Genomic DNA, 16349 nt, shown 5'->3' with positions numbered 1-16349 from the left:
GCTTGCCGGCTGAGCCGTTACAGGGGCTGCCAAAGGGAGCCACCCTCACCCCTGCGCTGCTGCAGGAAGCGGATGGTCAGTGACCCTCCGCCCTCGGCCAAGCTGGAGAATGGTGTCCTGGGAGGAGACAGTCACCCCTGAGTTCAAACGTCCAGTCTGCCCCTGACCAGGGTGGCTCGGGCGACTCCTGACCCCTCCGAGAGCCGTGTCACCAACAGAAGTCTCACAGGAGTCACAGAGGTCATTTAAAATCTTCTAGTTGCCACATAAAGAAAAGTGAAGATAATTAGATGAACTTCAATTTGGTAACATATCTTACTTAGCCAATATATCCAAATATTACCATTTCTACATCTTAATGGAAAATGTTCATTAAAGAGCTATGTTACGTGCTTCTTTCTTGCCAAGTCTTTGAAATCTGTCATGTATCTTACACTTACAGCACATCGCAGTTTGCACGTGCCTTTATCTCAAGTGCTCCCCTGCCCGCGGTGGCCCGGACCCCTGAGTGGACCGTGCAGCCCTCGCCCCTCCTGGGGACTCATGTCGGACCTGCCTGGGCCCGGTCTGCAAGCCCCACGCAGGGGGTCGGGCACACAGTGTGCCCAGGGCCTGGGAGCTGCCCTGTCTCCTCCAGGGCTCCAGCCAGTGGCCAACTTGGAGCCCGCAGACCCTCGCCTCGCAGACACTGGGAGGTAGGTCACTCTGCTCCCTGGGACTGTCCAGACACCGATGGCCTTTGCTGAGCCCCTACTGCAGGCAGCCTGGAGGCTCAGGGCTTGCTCCCAACGCAAATCTCACCCACAAAGCAAACGGGCGCCACGTGAGGAAGGATTAGGGGTGGCCCCTATGCCTGGTCATGTCCGAGCGGCACGTGATGGGCGGGACTCAGTGTCGCATGGCAGCTCGGGGTGGGGACGGGGGCGGGGGCCCGAGCGCACACGGCCACGGCCCCCATGCCCGTGCCGGTGGGTCCCAAGGGGCTCTGGGCTCAGGCAGAGGTGGGGCAGTGGGCTGCAGAAGCCCCTCTCTGCTCAGACACATCGGTGCCTTCCTGGCCTTCACAGTGCTCACACCTCAGGCCCACAGCCCTCCAGCTATGACCTCCCCTCCAGCCTTGGGTCTCCCCACCTTCCTGTTTGCTCCGGACTCTCCCACAGTTCCTGGAAAATACCACCCACTTTCTGCCCTCTGGACTCCGGTACACGTGGTTCCCTCCACCCAGAACCCCCTTCCCTGCTCTCATCTTCAGGCTGCTTTGGGCCGCTCCGTTCCTTCCTCCGGTCTCAACGGACACGTCACCCATCAAGGAAGCCCTCAACAACAGTCCTCCCTCCACTGTGGTGCCCGTTAGGAACGTCCTGCCTTGCTCGGGGTCCCTGGGCGCCCTGACTTTCTAACAGGTGTCCCTGGAATACGAGGTTCACCCCCGACTCTCATGTCTCCCCGCCGTCCTCCTCCTGCAGCCCATGGAAGAAGACAGCTGAGCTGGGGATACATTCACACACCCCACCCCTGAAAGTTCATCTCCAGGTAACGGAAGAGATGGGTAGGAGGGGCCAGGGTGGCCCAGCCTCACTCTGTAGAGGAGGAGCCCTGGGTGGGCTCAGGTGGCCAGAGGGTGGTGGCCGCCAGGCGTGAGGGGAGACCGTGTTGGTGGAGGGAGGGAAAGGGGGAGCCTCAACTCCCCAAAGGAAGCACAGCAACTGGCGCCCAGAGGGTCCCAGGGCAAAGCCAGCGCAGGGTCATCCTAAGAAAGATCTGTCTTATAGGGAGTAGTGAGCTCCCCATCCCTGGAGGCATACAAGCAACAGCACCAGGTGCTGGAAAAGGAGTTGCAACTTTGCACAGGGGTTGATTCGCACCTTTAAAGGGTTTGCCTTCTGCTCTCAAAATTTAGGCATGGCCCAAGGTCACAGGCAGGGCCTGAAGGGGGCCTGTCCCACACACCCAGGCTATCCCCCCTCTTAGGGCCAATCATTAATTGGCACTGCTCGAGTGGCTGCCTGCCAGCCCGTGGCCCAGCTCTGATCCCGAGCCCGGGGCACCCGCATGCCTCACTCGTGGGCTGGCCTCACGGCTCGGCCCCACTTCCTGCTCGTGACTCGCAGCCGCTGAGCCCTGGGAGGAGCAAGGTGCCTGCTCAGACCACCAGCACAGCACCCAGGGGGACTCCTGCTGCCTGCGGGACTCAGCCCAGCTCGGCCTGCAGCCAAGGCCCTTCTGGCTGAGAGCTGGGCATTCCTCAGAGGGCAGCAAGGAGCCAGGGAGGGCTTCAGGCCGGTCGGGAGACAGTTTGGGTGTTAGGAAGCCTGCCCATCCGGGGTCAGAGTGCAGAGGAGCCTTAGGCAGGCGCTGAGCTGGCCCGGGGCTGAGAGACCCTGGGAGGATGAAGCACCAGGGTGTGACTTCAGCCTGGCCGTGGACACGGAAGAGCCAGGAAGGGTGAAAAAAGGCGTTCCCGGCCGGTGGGGAAATCAGGTGTGAATAAGCAGAGCAGAGGGGAAGGGCCTCCCAGGGTGAGAAGCTACGGGAGCAAAGTCCCGGGGGAGGGAAGGGGCCGACAGGCTCGGGGAAGAGAAGGAAGTCGGCGATGGCCGAAGCTCCAGTTTTGAGAAGGGATGGAGGGAGGCAGGAACCACTCAGACTCCAAGCTGAGGAGCTAACTTTATCCTGGGCAATAGGGAGCTACTGCAGGTTTTGGAGGAAGTGAGTGGCATGGCATGGCCAGGTCTAAGTAGGAGGCAGAGGGAGGAGGAACTGACAGCTGCCAGAGGAGGGCCGGGGAGGCAGGCCCGCCGTGGCCGTGGGGCAGAGTGGAGGGATGGACACAGGGAACAAGCCCAGGTTTCTGCTGAGACGACGGGTGCTCAGGCCAGCGGGGGAGGCTGAGGATGGAGATTTCAGCAGCAAGGTGCTGGGCGTGTTCAGCCAGAGGCTCCCATGGGTCAGCCGCACCGAGCAGTCCACAGGGGGTGGCCGTGCGGGTCTTGACCACGGTGTGGGGGAAGGGGGAGGTGATTGGGGTGGGGGGGTCAGGGCTGGGAAGGAACAACCAGAGAGGCTGGAGGAAGGCCCGGCGAGCTGGGGCCCAGCCAAGGAAGAGGGTCAGCCAGCCACACCGAGGCCACTAAGGGCCAGGACAGGGGTGACTGGTGTGCGAACATGAGGCACGGGGACACGGGCTGTCCTCTCTGCCAAAAACTCTGCCTCTGAAACGCTCATGAAAGTGAGAGGAGGGGGTGTCCTAGGTGGGCTCCCTAGAAGCAGAACCTGAGCTGCCTGATCCCAGGGGGCGCTCAGGGCGTGAAGAACATCGCACACAGAGCAGCCTCACCTGCACAAGTGGCTCCTACACCCCCTGCATCAGCCGTCCTCGGCTGTGGGTGCCCCGCTCTGTGGGCAGAGAGCTAGTCTCCAAGAAGCAACAGCTGGGAGCTGCTGGCCGAGCTCCGCACAGCACAGGGAATGCTCTCAGGAAAAGGGATCTGGGTCCCCTGTGGGGGGGCCGGTCACTGGCAGGGGGGCCGACGCCACTCCTCTGGGCTTTGGAGGGTGCGTAGGAGCCTGGCATTTACTGGGTACTGTTGGTGAAGCTCCACGCCTGGGGTCTGACCCTGAGGAGAGGCTCAGAGCGGCCAGGGCTCCCTCACCACTTTTGTCTACCAACCTCATCCAGTTCGGATTAGGGTTAGGGTTAGGATTAGGGCTGGGTCCTAAATGAAGGGCAAGCTCCCACCTGTCTTCAGGCCACGGGACCATGTCCACTGCCCGTCCCCCTTTGCACAGGGAGGCCAGGAGGGCTACCAGAAAGAGGGGACCTGAACCCAGCTCCCCCGTGTGGCCACCAGCCACGGCACAACGCCCCTGGCCTCAGTGTCCTCAGCTGTGCGGTGGGGATGTTCACAGCTGCCCCAGAGCCCAAGGTCTTGGGGGCAGGGTTCCAAGCAGGCAAGTGGGCACCTGACATGAAGCCAGTCCCAGTGCCCACGCCCTCCCAACTGCAGGGGATGGGCAGGCAGCCCCATCCTCGCCTGCTGGCACCTGGAGGGAGGAAGCTGCACTTGGGTGGTGGGGCCCTCGAGAGGGGGCGGTGCCACCCTCCTGGCTGTGCCAGGTGCCACCCACAGGCTGCTCACCGCAAAGGGGCCCTTGGGGGCTTTCCCCTGTGCCTCCCTCAGCCCCACACAGGCACTCCAAGCCCTGCAGAGCTCAGCTCTGGCCTGGGTCCTGGCAGCTGTGGCTCCTCTCGGCAGGCCCAGGCTCCCTGGCCCTCCGGGAACGGAAGGACCTGTTGTAATCACACAGTTGGAGGCCCACCTGTGCCTGCAGGCTGGGGTCTGGGGTAGCAGGGCACCCCTGCACGCCCGGCGCTGTGGACCCTTATCCCTCTCCGCCTTCTAACCCTCACGACGGCCGGCGGGGGGCGGGTCGTCTCACCATCCCCACCCTCACTTGTTCCACAGCTGTGTATTAAGCACCTGCCCCACACAGGCACCGGGAGAGGCCCTGAGGACCCAGATGGGGGCCTGCTCGCTCGGAGCTCAGGTTACAAACAGGGAAACTGAGGCCCCGCAGCCCCGCGCGCCAGGCCCGAGGTCACACAGCAGCTCCAAATCAGGTCAGACTCCGCAAGTCCCACGTCTCCCTGCCAGTCCTCAGTCTCCCTCCCTGTAAAGTGGGTATGAGGGCGCCTCCCCCAGGGCCGTGAGGACAGGAAGCGGGTGCAGCCAGGACCGTGCAAAGCGCAGGGGGGCGCCGCCCGCAGGAATCTTGCCAGCCCTGTTTGATGTGCTTCGGCGGCTGCCACTGCCCGTGGAACTGGAGGCCAACCCCTCTCCCCTGTCCCGACTGCCCCTGCAGACCCCCCACCCTGCCCTCCCTCCAGCCGGACCCCTCCCCGCCCCCACGCGTCACGCTGCACACCCCGCGCACCTCCGCCCGCGCGGTTCCCTCCGCCTAGCGTCCTTTCGCTCTCGGAGTTCCAGCTACAATTATACAGCACTTCCTGTGGGCTGGGCACCTTTCCCATCAAGCCCCCCAACCACCCCCTGCAGGGACCACTCCTGTTATCCCACTTCCAGACACAGACGCAGAGACATGGAGAGACAAAGGCTCGCGCCCAGGACCACCCAGCTGCCGCGCAGCCGCAGGGCGCGCCTCTAACCGCCGCACCACCGGCCTGCCCCGCTCACATCCACACGGACGGTGTCCCCCAGCCCGACAGCCAAGACCGACGGCCTTTGTCCATTCACACGGGCTGGCTCCTATCAACCCCTTCCCATCCCAGATGCAGCAGTGTCCCAGAGGGCCAGGCCAGGTCCGGGTCTCCCTGGGGCCCTGGGCCTCCAGGAGGCGAGGCCCGCAGACGTGCTGTTACAGCAAAGAAATGGGCCAGCGGGTGCAGAAAAGTGAGCGTGGGTGGCCTGGCATGGCCTTCAGTGGATGGGCGGGTGGCCTGGCCCCCAGGCACCCAAAGCCCCGAAGGCAGGGTCCCCGGGAGCCTGGAGGCGCCCTTACCTACTCGGAGCTCTTGCCCGAAGACGGTCTTCTCGCCGAGGGCAGAGCAGTTCCAGCGTCCGAAGCGAAACTGGTACTGGCACTCGTTGATGCCCATCTGCGCCCCCTCTCCGATCACGATGATGGCATCGGGCCGGCTCTGGCAGATGGCGCGCTGCCGCGGGGCCAAGCCGGGGATCTTGTTGCAGATGATGTTGGCTCCCAGGGCCACGACGGACGACAGCGCCCTGCAGAGAGGAGAGGACGCCGGGCACGTCAGACACCTGGGCAGGCGCCCCACCCCCGCCTGCCCCTGTCCCCACTCAGCCTCCCGGGCAGCGAATGTGTTCCAGCAGCCCAGCCCGTGCCAGGTGCTGCCCGCCAGGGAACAAAGCACAGACCTCGGGGGCCACGTCCCACGGACCCTCACGCACGAGTCTAGCTTGAAAAGGCACACGCACCCGTGCCCCTTCAGCCTCGGATTTGCAGGAACAGGATCACAAGAACCACGGAACCACAAGTTCCACAGATCAAGAGCCCCACGGAATACAAGAACCACGCTTCTCTGCCCCTCAGAATCAGATACATAGACGCTTCAAGGAACTGACAACCACCCCCTTGGGGCTGTCTGCAGCTGCCCCCAAGCAGCAAACCCCAACTCCAAGCAGACGATTGAGACTTTCCCATCACCTGTAGACCCCCCACCCCAGGGTGCCTGGGCCAGGCAGGCTGCTACACGGGCCCGGCCGGCCGGGAGCCAAGCCCACCAGGTCCTGACTGCAGCTGCAGCCTGTGTGTGACCTTGGAAAGACACGGCCTCTCTGAGCCTCAGTTTTCACACCCATGACATGGGATGTAAAACACCTGTTCGCACCACACAGGCTCAGACCAGAGAACTGCAGGGAGAAAGGCTGCACACGAGGGGATGACTGTTATTTTTATCCCCGTTTCTGCAGGACTGGGTGCACTCAGAGGAGGAAACAGGAGCTGATGTGAACTGAGCACCTCCTGTGTGCTGGAGCTTTTACTGCAACATTGTGTCCTCAGAGTTGTCCCCTGAGGGTGCCTTGTACCCTCTCCCAGCACCCTGCAGGAACTGAGGGCACTTGCTGGGCTTCTTCTTTCTTCGCTTGGGTGTCTTCAGTGTGATTGTTTGTTTAAGGAGGTGAAATTCACGTAGCAGAAAGGTAACCACTTTACAGTCCTGTGGCATTGACTGTAGTCTCCCTGTTGGTCCGCTGCCACCTCTACCAAGCTCCCAGGCGTTGTCACCACCACGGACAGCAACCCCCTACCCCTTAGCAGCCACTCCCCCAGCCCCTGGCAGTCACTCATCTGCTTTCCGTGCCTGTGGCTGGTTCTGGCCATTTCACACACATGGAATCATACAACGTGTGACCTCTTGTGTCTGGCTTCTTTCACTTAGTATAACCTCCCCAAGGTCTATCCTCATTGTATCGTGAACTTCCTTCTTTTTATGGCCAAGTAACATTCCATCATACAGTGACGTCACCTTCCGTGGATGCAGGCATCGCTGATGGACCTTGGGGCTGTTTCCACCTTTTGGCTCTCTTGAGCAACGCTGCTCTGAACATGTGCGCACGGGTTTCGTCTGAGTCCCTGTTTTCCACTCTTCGGGGCATGTACCCAGGAGTGGAATTGCTGTGTCACATGGTACTTTGTTTTGTGTTTTGAGGAAGCTGCAGACTGTTTCCCACAGAAGCTGCATCAACTGTTTGGCTTTAAGCACCCAGGGAAGGGACAGCAAGCTGAAAGGAGGGGAGCTGGTTTCCACAGACCCACAGCAACCGCTGGGTCTCCAGACAAGAGTCTGGCTTCCGAGCAAGAGAACAGGGGGCAAAAGGTGGCAGTGGGGAGGCCACGAGGGGCTTCCCGAAGCCGGTGCGCAGGCCCTGGCCTCCTTGCCCAGCGAGTTCCCTCCTCCTGCCCACGGCCTGCCAGTGCCTTTCTTGAGAGAAACGAGCCAGTGTTTTTCCAGGGCAGCCGAGCACCCGCAGCCAGCTGGGAAAGTCCCCGTGTGGCCTGAGCCCACAGCACGTGCTGCGACCAGGATGCCCCAGCGACACTCAATCCCCGTGGCCCGCCCACCCCACCCGCTAATCTGGCCAAGACCCCCCTGGGACTCCCACGGGCACAATGGGCAGAAATGCCCCAGGCTGGCGTGGAGGAAGAGCATCTGGGCGGGCGGGGCTGGGAGCGGGCTGGAATCCGGGGAATTCAGCCCAAAGTAATTGTAGATGCTCAGAAAACCCGACCCGGGGAAGTGAGATGGATGGGAACCCTGCCGGGCACCAGCCTCCAGGCCTCGGGTCGGAGCCTGGACGCTAAAAGCACATTCCCCATCCCCAAGTCCTTCCAGCAGGCTCCGGGCCGCCAAGGCCCCGCTTCCCGGGGTAAGCAGCCCCGCTCCTAGCGGCGGGGGTGCAGACAAATGGGGGCTGACAGGATGGACCTGGGGGCAGAAACAGGTTATTGCAGCCCTGATCTCCCTCCTCCGGGCAGGCCACCCCTAGCGCCCCGCCCCCTCCACCCAGCACTGATCACGCCCCCGAGAGCCCACCCACAGCTCCCTGGGTTCCTTGGCCCAGAACTGCAGGCCTCCTAGGATCTGGCCTCTGAAGACCCTGCTTCCTCTGCTTGTGCTGGTCCCTCTGCCTGGGATGCTAGTCTCCCTGCCGTTTTGCTGTCTGGCAAACTCTCCTTCCTTTCCAGGCCCAAGGGCAAGCCCCGCTGGGCTCAAACCCCTCGGCCCCCGGCACCAAGGACACACCTTGTGGACTCTTGTCTCTCGAGTACCAGCCTCACCCCTGCTCTCGTGGTTGTTGCTTCCATGCCTGGCTTCCTCTCCGCAAACACGTTGAAGGCGTGCCAGGTCTCAGCTGGGGCCTCGGGGGCTGCCCCAGGTAGCCGACCATGCATGTGGAATGGGTGAATAAGTGAACGAATGAATGGATGCTCAGGGATTGTGTCTAAAAGAGCTCCTGCAACTCAATAACAAGGAGACAAGCCCATTTAAAAATGGGCAAAGGGGACTTCCCTGGTGGTATAGTGGTTAAGAATCCACCTGCCAATGCAGGGGACACAGGTTCGATCCCTGGGCCAGGAAGATCCCACATGCCGCGGAGCAACTAAGCCCGTGCACCAAAACTACTGAGTCCATGTACTGCAATTACTGAAGCCCGCACACCTAGGGCCCGTGCTCCACAACAAGAGAAGCCACCGCACTGAGAAGCCCGCGCACCACAATGAAGAGTAGCCCCCGCTCGCAGCAACTAGAGAAAGCCTGTGTGCAGCAACGAAGACCCAACACAGCCAATTAATTAACTAATTAATTTTTTAAAAAATGGGTGAAGGACTTAGACCTTTCTCCAAGGAGAGACAAATGGCCAACAAGCACGGGAAAAGATTCTAAACATCACTCATGGTTAGGGAAATACAAATCAGAACCGCAGTGAGGAGATACCTCACACCCACCAGCATGGCTGTGATCAAAACAACAGAAAACAGCACGCGTTGGGGAAGAGGTGGGGAAACTGGAAACGTGTGTGTCGCTGGTGGGACTGTGAAATGGTGCAGCCGCTGTGGACAGCGGTTGGGAAATTCCTCAGAAAGGAGTGACCATAGAATGGAGCAATTCCACTCGTAGGTGTACATTCAAAAGAATGAAGGCAGGTGTTCAAGCAGAAACCTGTACACAAATGTTCACAGCGGAACTAGTCACAAGAGCCAACAGGAGGAAATAACCCCACGTCCACCAACGGATGACGGATAAACAGAACGTGATCTACCCAGACAATGGAATATTATTTGGCCACAAAAAGGAAGGGAGTCCAGATACACGCTACGTGGACAAAGCTCAAAAACACAATGGACAGTGAAAGAAGTCACACACAAAAGGCCACATATTGTATGACTGCTTTTCTATGAAATGTCCAGCAAAGGCAAATCCACAGAGACAGAAGCAGGCTAGGCCAGGGGCTAGGGGTGGGGCAGTGGGGAGTCACCACTTAATAGGTGTGGAATTTCCACCTGCGGTGATGGAAATTACAGAACTAGATAGAGGTGATGGTTACACAACATGGTGAATGTACTAAGTGAATTCTGTGTGCTACGGAATTGTATACTTTAACACGGTGACAGTGGCAAATTTTAGGTTAAATGAATTTTAAACACAATTTTTAAAAATTTGGGCTTCCCTGGTGGCGCAGTGGTTAAGAATCCGCTTGCCAATGCAGGGGACACAGGTTCGATCCCTGCTCCAGGAAGATCCCACATGCTGTGGAGCAACTAAGCCTGTGCGCCACAACTATTGAGCCCATGTGCCACAACCACTGATGCCCAGACACCTAAAGCCCGTGCTCCACAACAAGAGAAGCCACGGCAATGAGGAGCCCACGCACCACAACAAAGAATAGCCCCTGCTCGCCGCAACTAGAGAAAGCCTGTGTGCAGCAACGAAGACCCAACACAGCCAATAAATAAATAGATAAATAAATAAATTTTTTAAAAACTCAGATGTAGTTGATAATTCAGAAATGATTTCAAAAGTGTCTTCCTTAGAACGAGCGGATCTTTTTCCCTTAAAGATATTAAATATTCCCATTCTGAGCACCCACCTTGGACGATACAGGCCTCTGCTGTGTCTCAATCCTCTCTTTCCGAGATGAGCCTTGCCACCCCCATGTTACAGGTGTGCGGACTGGAGCTCAGAGAGGCTGAGGGACCTGCCCAAGGTCACACAGCCAGGTCCCTGCTTCTGGAACTCAGGTGGAGGCAGCACGGTGGCTCAGAGCACAGCACACAGGAGGAGCGTAATATAGAAAAAATGGCCTGGGGTGGGAAACCACGTCCACTGTTCATTCTCAAAACCCAGCTTACGTCCTCCGCATGCTTAAAATCCTCCAGGTCACTTGTTAATTCAGCCAGCTTTCTGGACAGCTTCTATTGCTGGCGGTCGAGGTCTGGCAACCGATCCCGGGGCCCTGTCCATCCCCTCCCTCACAGCCTGACCTCTGTCCTCCCTGGGCAGGCCTGGCCCCGCCAGCCCCAAAGACCCGCTCGCACTGTTCCTTCTGCCTGGAGGGCAGGGGGCTGCAGACGTGAGCAGCCGGCACAGTAGGAAAGCGCTGGAGCGGGCAGGGGCACGAGTACACGGCCACCACGGAGCTGGGGACCCGCAGGGCCAGGAGGGCGGACGCAGGCAGCATTCTGGGGTAACTGCGGTTTGGGGGTGAGGGCATGCTATGGGCACTCGGCAAGGTGTCGCACCGGGTGGGCCCGGCTCTCACCCTCCGGGAGGCTGCCCGCCCTGAGCTGCCCGCCCAGGTGCCCCAGGAGAGGCTGGCAGGGCGGCTCCGCGTGGCCCTGAGTGCCAAATAGCCGGGCGGGGCGCTCGTGCTTCAGTCGCCGACTTTTTCCATGGAAAATTCTGCTCCGGGTTCATCCCCCTGCGCTATTCAGGGGCCTCGGGACACAGGCGAGATGCCAGGGGGAGTGGGCAAAGCTGAAAGTCTGGAAGTTTCCTCACCGTGGCCTGGGCCAGTCCCATGAAGGAAGCTTGGAGGAGGAGGGTTTCGGGCCCTGCAGACGAGAAGCCCCCGCCTCGTCCCCGTCCCTGGGGGCTGTGGGCAGGGCTCTCTGGTCCCACACCCGAGGGCGCTGGGTGTGAGCCGGGCATCGTGTGAGGAGAGGGCCGCCGCTGAACTGTTAGATCTTTCACCTGCCAGAGTGGTCCAGGTGGATGGGGCTGCCTCTAGGATGAGGGGGTTCCAGTAGGGGTGAGGGGCAGGTGACCACCGCCAGGTGACAGATGGGCAGAGACGTGGCCAAGGGGGTGGGGCCTTTGCTTATGATTAGCTGGGTACCAGGCTGCCCACCTGGCAGCCCGTGGGGAGGGGTTAGGAACGTGAGTGCTGGTGCAGGCCAGCTTGGTTGGAACCCTGGCTCTGCCTTTTCCTAGCTCTGAGACCTCAGGCAAGTTTCTTAACCTCTCTGTGCCTCAGTTTCCACATCTGTAAAGTGGGAGTAATAATAGCCATGATACATCCCAGAGCTGCCGGGAGGAGCACAGGAATCGAAGTACATGGCACTTCACAGCTGGCCTTGGTGAGAGGTCATCGATGTTGGCCATTAGTAACTAACCCTTGCAGCCTGAGACTGGAGCCCCATTGCTGACGCTCGTTCACTGAGCCCCCAGGACCCTGCTCCCTTTTGGGGATCAGGGAGGGACCAGACATCTTTGTTGGGGCCAGGGCTTAAACTGGCAACTCCGAAGCTCCCATCAGTTGCTGCATCTGCCACCAAGAGGCTCATTCCTGGACCAGCTCTTCCCTCTGACCCAGCAATTTCTACGATAGGGTCTCTACACCCAAGGAAAGACATGCACTCAGGTCTCCAGCTCAAACTGGGAACACCAACCCAGGTGTACTTGACCAGGAGCATGACAGACAAACTGCGGGATATTCACCCAGCCGGATGCAAACCACTTACACAGATGAGCTTCCCAGGCACTGTGTTGAGTGAAAGATGGGAGAACACTGATGCCACCACATATAAAAGCCTCCAGGCAAGCAGAGCTCAGAAGTCAGAAGAGCATTACCTTGAGGTGGGAGGCGCTGCTGGGGAGAGGCACGGGGAACCTGCACTGCTGGGGGCCAGCATGTTCTATCCCGAGCTGGGCAGTGGTTACACGGGTGTATCAAAATGCCCACTTGAGATTTCTGCACTTCACGTAAGTTATACCTCGACGCAAAAGTAAACTGTTGCAATACAAAACTTTACAGGGCTGGCAGAACAAGGCAAGAATGAAAACGCCAGGTTTTCTTACAAAAATTTAAAAAAGCACCCTTAAGAAATAAAATGTGAACATTGAAAATCATTCCTTGGGGGGGACTTCCCTGGTGGCGCAGTGGTTAAGAATCTGCCTGCCAATGCAGGGGACACGGGTTCAAGCCCCGGTCCAGGAAGATCCCACATGCCACGGGGCAACTAAGCCGGCACGCTGCAACTAGAGAGACTATGTGCTGCAATGAAGAGCCCACGCGCCGCAGTGAAGAGCCCACATGCCACAACTAAGACCCGATGCAGCCAAATAAATAAACAAATATTTTTAAAAAGTCATTCTTGGATGCTTTGTGTGCCTGGTCTTGAGGGACGCGAACCCCTCCTGCAACACACGCTCGTGGGGGCTGCTGTGGGCTGGGCCCCCAGCCCTTGCAGGCAGAGCGGGGTCAGGCCAGAGCACAGCCCAAACGCGGGCTCAGAGGCCCTGAGATCAAAGGGCACCCCAGCCTGGCTCAGCTGAGGGCCACCCACTGCCTGCGTGTCAGCCCCACTTCGTCCACAGATGTTGCCAGCCTGTCCCCACTGGTCCTGGTCCTCTGGGAACCCTGAACAGCGAGGCAGGCTGCCTCAGCACCTCCCGGGGCAGGGAGGGCAGTAGGCACAGGGGAGCCTGAGGACCGTGGGATTGGAGGGAGCCCTTCGTGGGTGGGGCTGCACCAGGCAGTGCCCTCCTGCTCTCAGCCCGTGCCTGGCCAGCACTGGGACCAGGGGCAGAGCGGCCCCCCCACTAGCTGTCCTCTGCCCAGAGATGCTGGGCCCATCGGCAGGGCCAGGCCCTGATGGGCAGCCTCCTCCCAGGGCTGCCCAGCTAGGAGCCCTGTCTAGGCCAAGCCCCCTCCTGCCTGGCCCAGCCGTGGGGCTCTTCCAGCACCCTTGGGGAACAACATCAGAGACCCTGAGGGCCCAAGAAGGGTCAGTGGGGGGAGCCAGCCTCACCAAAGCTCAGAATTAGAGCCGTCCTGTCCTTCGCTGTCTCTGGGTAGCACACCTGCTTCGTTCAGGAGCTAACGCGTCCTCACCTGCCCCAGAGGCTAGGAGTCTAACCTAAGCCCCTCACGCTGTTGGACTCAAGGTAGCGTGAGCACCTGCTGTGTGCTGGGCTCTGAGCTCAGGGGTCCCCTCAGTGGGGGGGCCAATGTTATAATAATAATTATTATTATTGTTATTCCTCAGAATAAGGACTGAAAGGCCCGGAAGCTCCAGCCACCTGCCAAGTAGCTCAGGGAGGGAGGGAGAGCGGGCGCCGGGACCTGGCCCCAGACCGGCCAGCACCTCACCACCCTGTCCCTGACCCTCACAGCCAGCTGGAGGGGTCACCTGTCCACCAGGAGAGCCAGCCTCCCCCATCGGTCCCTGGGGACAGGAGGCTGCCTTGGGGACCAGCTGTCTTGGGGGGCCTCTCGGGGGGCAGGGGCGCTGCTGAAGGAGGCCCCCACACTTGCGCCAGGCCCTCCCCACGCAGGCCCCGTGCTGCTCCAGGGTGGCGGGCCGTCTCACGTCCCACGTGCACACTGCCCGGGCCACGCCAGGCCCAGCTGAGCCTCAGTGGTCACCGTGGAGCCGCCACGTGAGGGACAGACAGACGCGTGAGCGAGTGGGACTCATGGGGACGGCTGCCCCACATCCGCGGGGGCCTCCCAGGGACAGCGGCCCCGCTAGCGCGGCCGCCGGCACACCCTCAGCAGGGCGGGGCACAGGGGCACCCCATTTTCTCCTCAACTGCCCCAGGTGGAAAAAGAGCAGCCTTTGTCCCCACTTTACATGGTGTTGAGTACGTAGCCTCTGGATGAAGGTCTAGCGCTCTGAGTCCCAGAAGGTGGGCAGGCTGCTAGGATGACGGGGGTGAAGACACCCTAGAGTGCCCTCAGCAGAGCACTGATGCACTGGTACCTCCTGTCTTCCAGCTTAACGCGCCGGAGAGAAATGGTACCACTGCCAGTCCTGGTCCACGCGACAGAACAGCCTCTCAGGCCCAGGGGAGGTCTCGAGCCATCTGATCTGTCCACTGGGCCTTAAAACTCTGGGCACGGATGCGGCCGCCAGAGCCAGGCACCTCCACCTCAGCATCTCGTTTCTCCTACACACTCCCCAGCAGCCAGCCTCACAGACCCCAGCCCTGGACAGGGATGCCCCAGCAGAGGGTAAGCGGCTCCCACGCAGGGACCGCCAGCTCCCTCCCACTCAGAGCCCTCTCGCTGGACAGAGCACCAGCTCTAAGGCAGCCCACCCACCCCACAGCGCTCTGGGTTGGGGCAGCCCCTGCGCCTGACCCATCACAGAGTCCTGGGTATGTTCCCCAGGCTAGGACCGGGGCAGCACTCCACAGGCAAAGACTAGGATCCAAGTACTTTCCGGAATCCAGACCTCAGGACCCCAGACCCTTCCCAGAGCCACGGGAGCCAGGAGGGGGGGGTCACCGGGGAGGAAGCTTGTACCACCCTTGGGAAGGTGAGCAGTGAGGAGAGAGGGCTTCCCACTGGCAGCCCTGGCTCCCTCTGCCCTCTGGGGCCACTCACCCCACCCCCAGCCTCCCCCTTTGCCCCGCCCCAGCATCAGCAGGACGTGCCCTCAGGGGCTGAGCCACGCCTCTCGCCCTGCCCTGGGCTGCTCCTCATTGGCCCTGGGTGCTGTCCGTCATGATGCTGGGCCTAGGCACGCTGCCATCACTCACTCCTACCCTCCGGCACTCTGCTCTCTGCCTCTGCACCTTCACCCTCCAGGCCGTCCTCCCAGACCTGCTGATCTCACCACCTCAGAGGCCCTCCTTCGAGAGCCTTCCCACCCACTGCCCCCCCACCTCCACCAGCCCCCATCCCCTCGCCCAAGGAACCAGGCCTGCGTGCTTGACCGCCTCAGGCTTTTCCTGAGCCATTTGGGGCAAGGCCTGTCCACCACCACCAGCACTGCCCAGCACCCAGCCAGGCTCTGAGCCGGCCTTGGACGTGAGCCCCCCACCCCCACCCCAGCCCCAGCTCCCTGGGAGATGGGGACAGGCTGACTGAGCTGGGCCACATCCCCAGCCTCCCCCAGGCCCCCAGCCCTGGCCTGGCCCCGGCCGCCCAGCTGCCCAGGGCTCTTCCAGCCCACGCTCCTGGCCCGGGGCGCTTTGTAATTCTTCATCCCGGGCATCCTCCAGCAAAATATTTGAAGAATGTTCTAATTATCTGCGATCAGCCAGGGAGGCGAGCCTGGGTCCACTTGTCCAGGAAGTAACTTGGCAAATACCTGGGAGGACAGCACCTGGCCCCCACGCCCACCCAAGGCTGCGGCCCAGCCAGCCTCTCCAGCAGGCGGGCAGGGGTTGGCCCAGAATGTGCTAGCCCCAGATGGGCCGGAAGCAGCTCTTCACCGGCCCTGGAGCCCAGAAGGGCCCCGTGGGTAGAGTGGAGGACAGGGGTGCCTCGTGGCCTCAGTTCTCCTGCCTGTCAGATGGGGACAAGAATGTCTTCCAGGTCTGGGGTCACTCTGCAGACCCCCTGGGCCACCATCACAGTCCCAGATCCAGAGCCAGCATGGTCCCCGCAGCCTTCCTCTGTCCGATGGGTCAGGATAGAATGGAACGGAAGGCTGGAGGCAGGTGCAGCCAGTGCAAGGGCCCTGTGGCACGCAGGCCACCCGCCCCTGCTCTGATCTGCCTTGAATCTGCTCATCTCCTTCCCCGGCTGGGGTTCTGGGCCAGCCTGAGGGGAAGCATGGGGCTTGGGGACATCCCCAGTCCTCAGGAAGGCCGCTCCAAAGCTGTTCTGAGACTCAGTTTCTCATGTGAAAATAGGACACAATCAACCCTCTGTTGCCAATGGCTTCTCCCTCTACTGGGTCAGGAAATACCTGAACCCCCGGGACATGGGGTGGGGGGGGGCATGTGTGCAGAGGGCAGGCCTGATGGCAGCCTGCCTGGCCGTCTGACCTGTCCCCTCACCTGCCCAGTCACAGGACCTGCACTTATGGGGGCGACAAGACAAAAAGACCGCACTTGTGGGAAAAAA

The 16349-nt window shown here is 60.7% G+C and overlaps 1 protein-coding gene across 3 annotated transcripts in view; it reads right to left on the bottom strand.

Moving 5' to 3' along the window:
• WNT7B (Wnt family member 7B) overlaps nt 1-16349 on the bottom strand; it is a 51789-nt gene that overhangs the window by 19006 nt on the left and 16434 nt on the right. Inside the window, exons 1-2 of one of the 3 annotated variants that reach the window (XM_057741962.1) lie at nt 8291-8733; nt 5521-5747 (exon numbers count right to left, since the gene is read on the bottom strand). In XM_057741962.1, coding sequence (XP_057597945.1) covers nt 5521-5747; nt 8291-8439 — 376 coding nt within the window. In that variant the 5' untranslated portion in view covers nt 8440-8733. Of the gene's footprint in view, nt 1-5520; nt 5748-8290; nt 8734-16349 lie in introns of those variants that run through there. The other 2 variants (XM_057741963.1, XM_057741964.1) reach the window with 2 other exon arrangements.

This window comes from Hippopotamus amphibius, chromosome 7 (genome assembly GCF_030028045.1).
Source record: "Hippopotamus amphibius kiboko isolate mHipAmp2 chromosome 7, mHipAmp2.hap2, whole genome shotgun sequence".
In the NCBI taxonomy this organism is placed as follows: Eukaryota; Metazoa; Chordata; class Mammalia; order Artiodactyla; family Hippopotamidae; genus Hippopotamus; species Hippopotamus amphibius.
The sequence above is the reverse complement of the archived record's forward strand: the minus strand, read 5'-3'. Positions and strand labels throughout refer to the sequence as shown.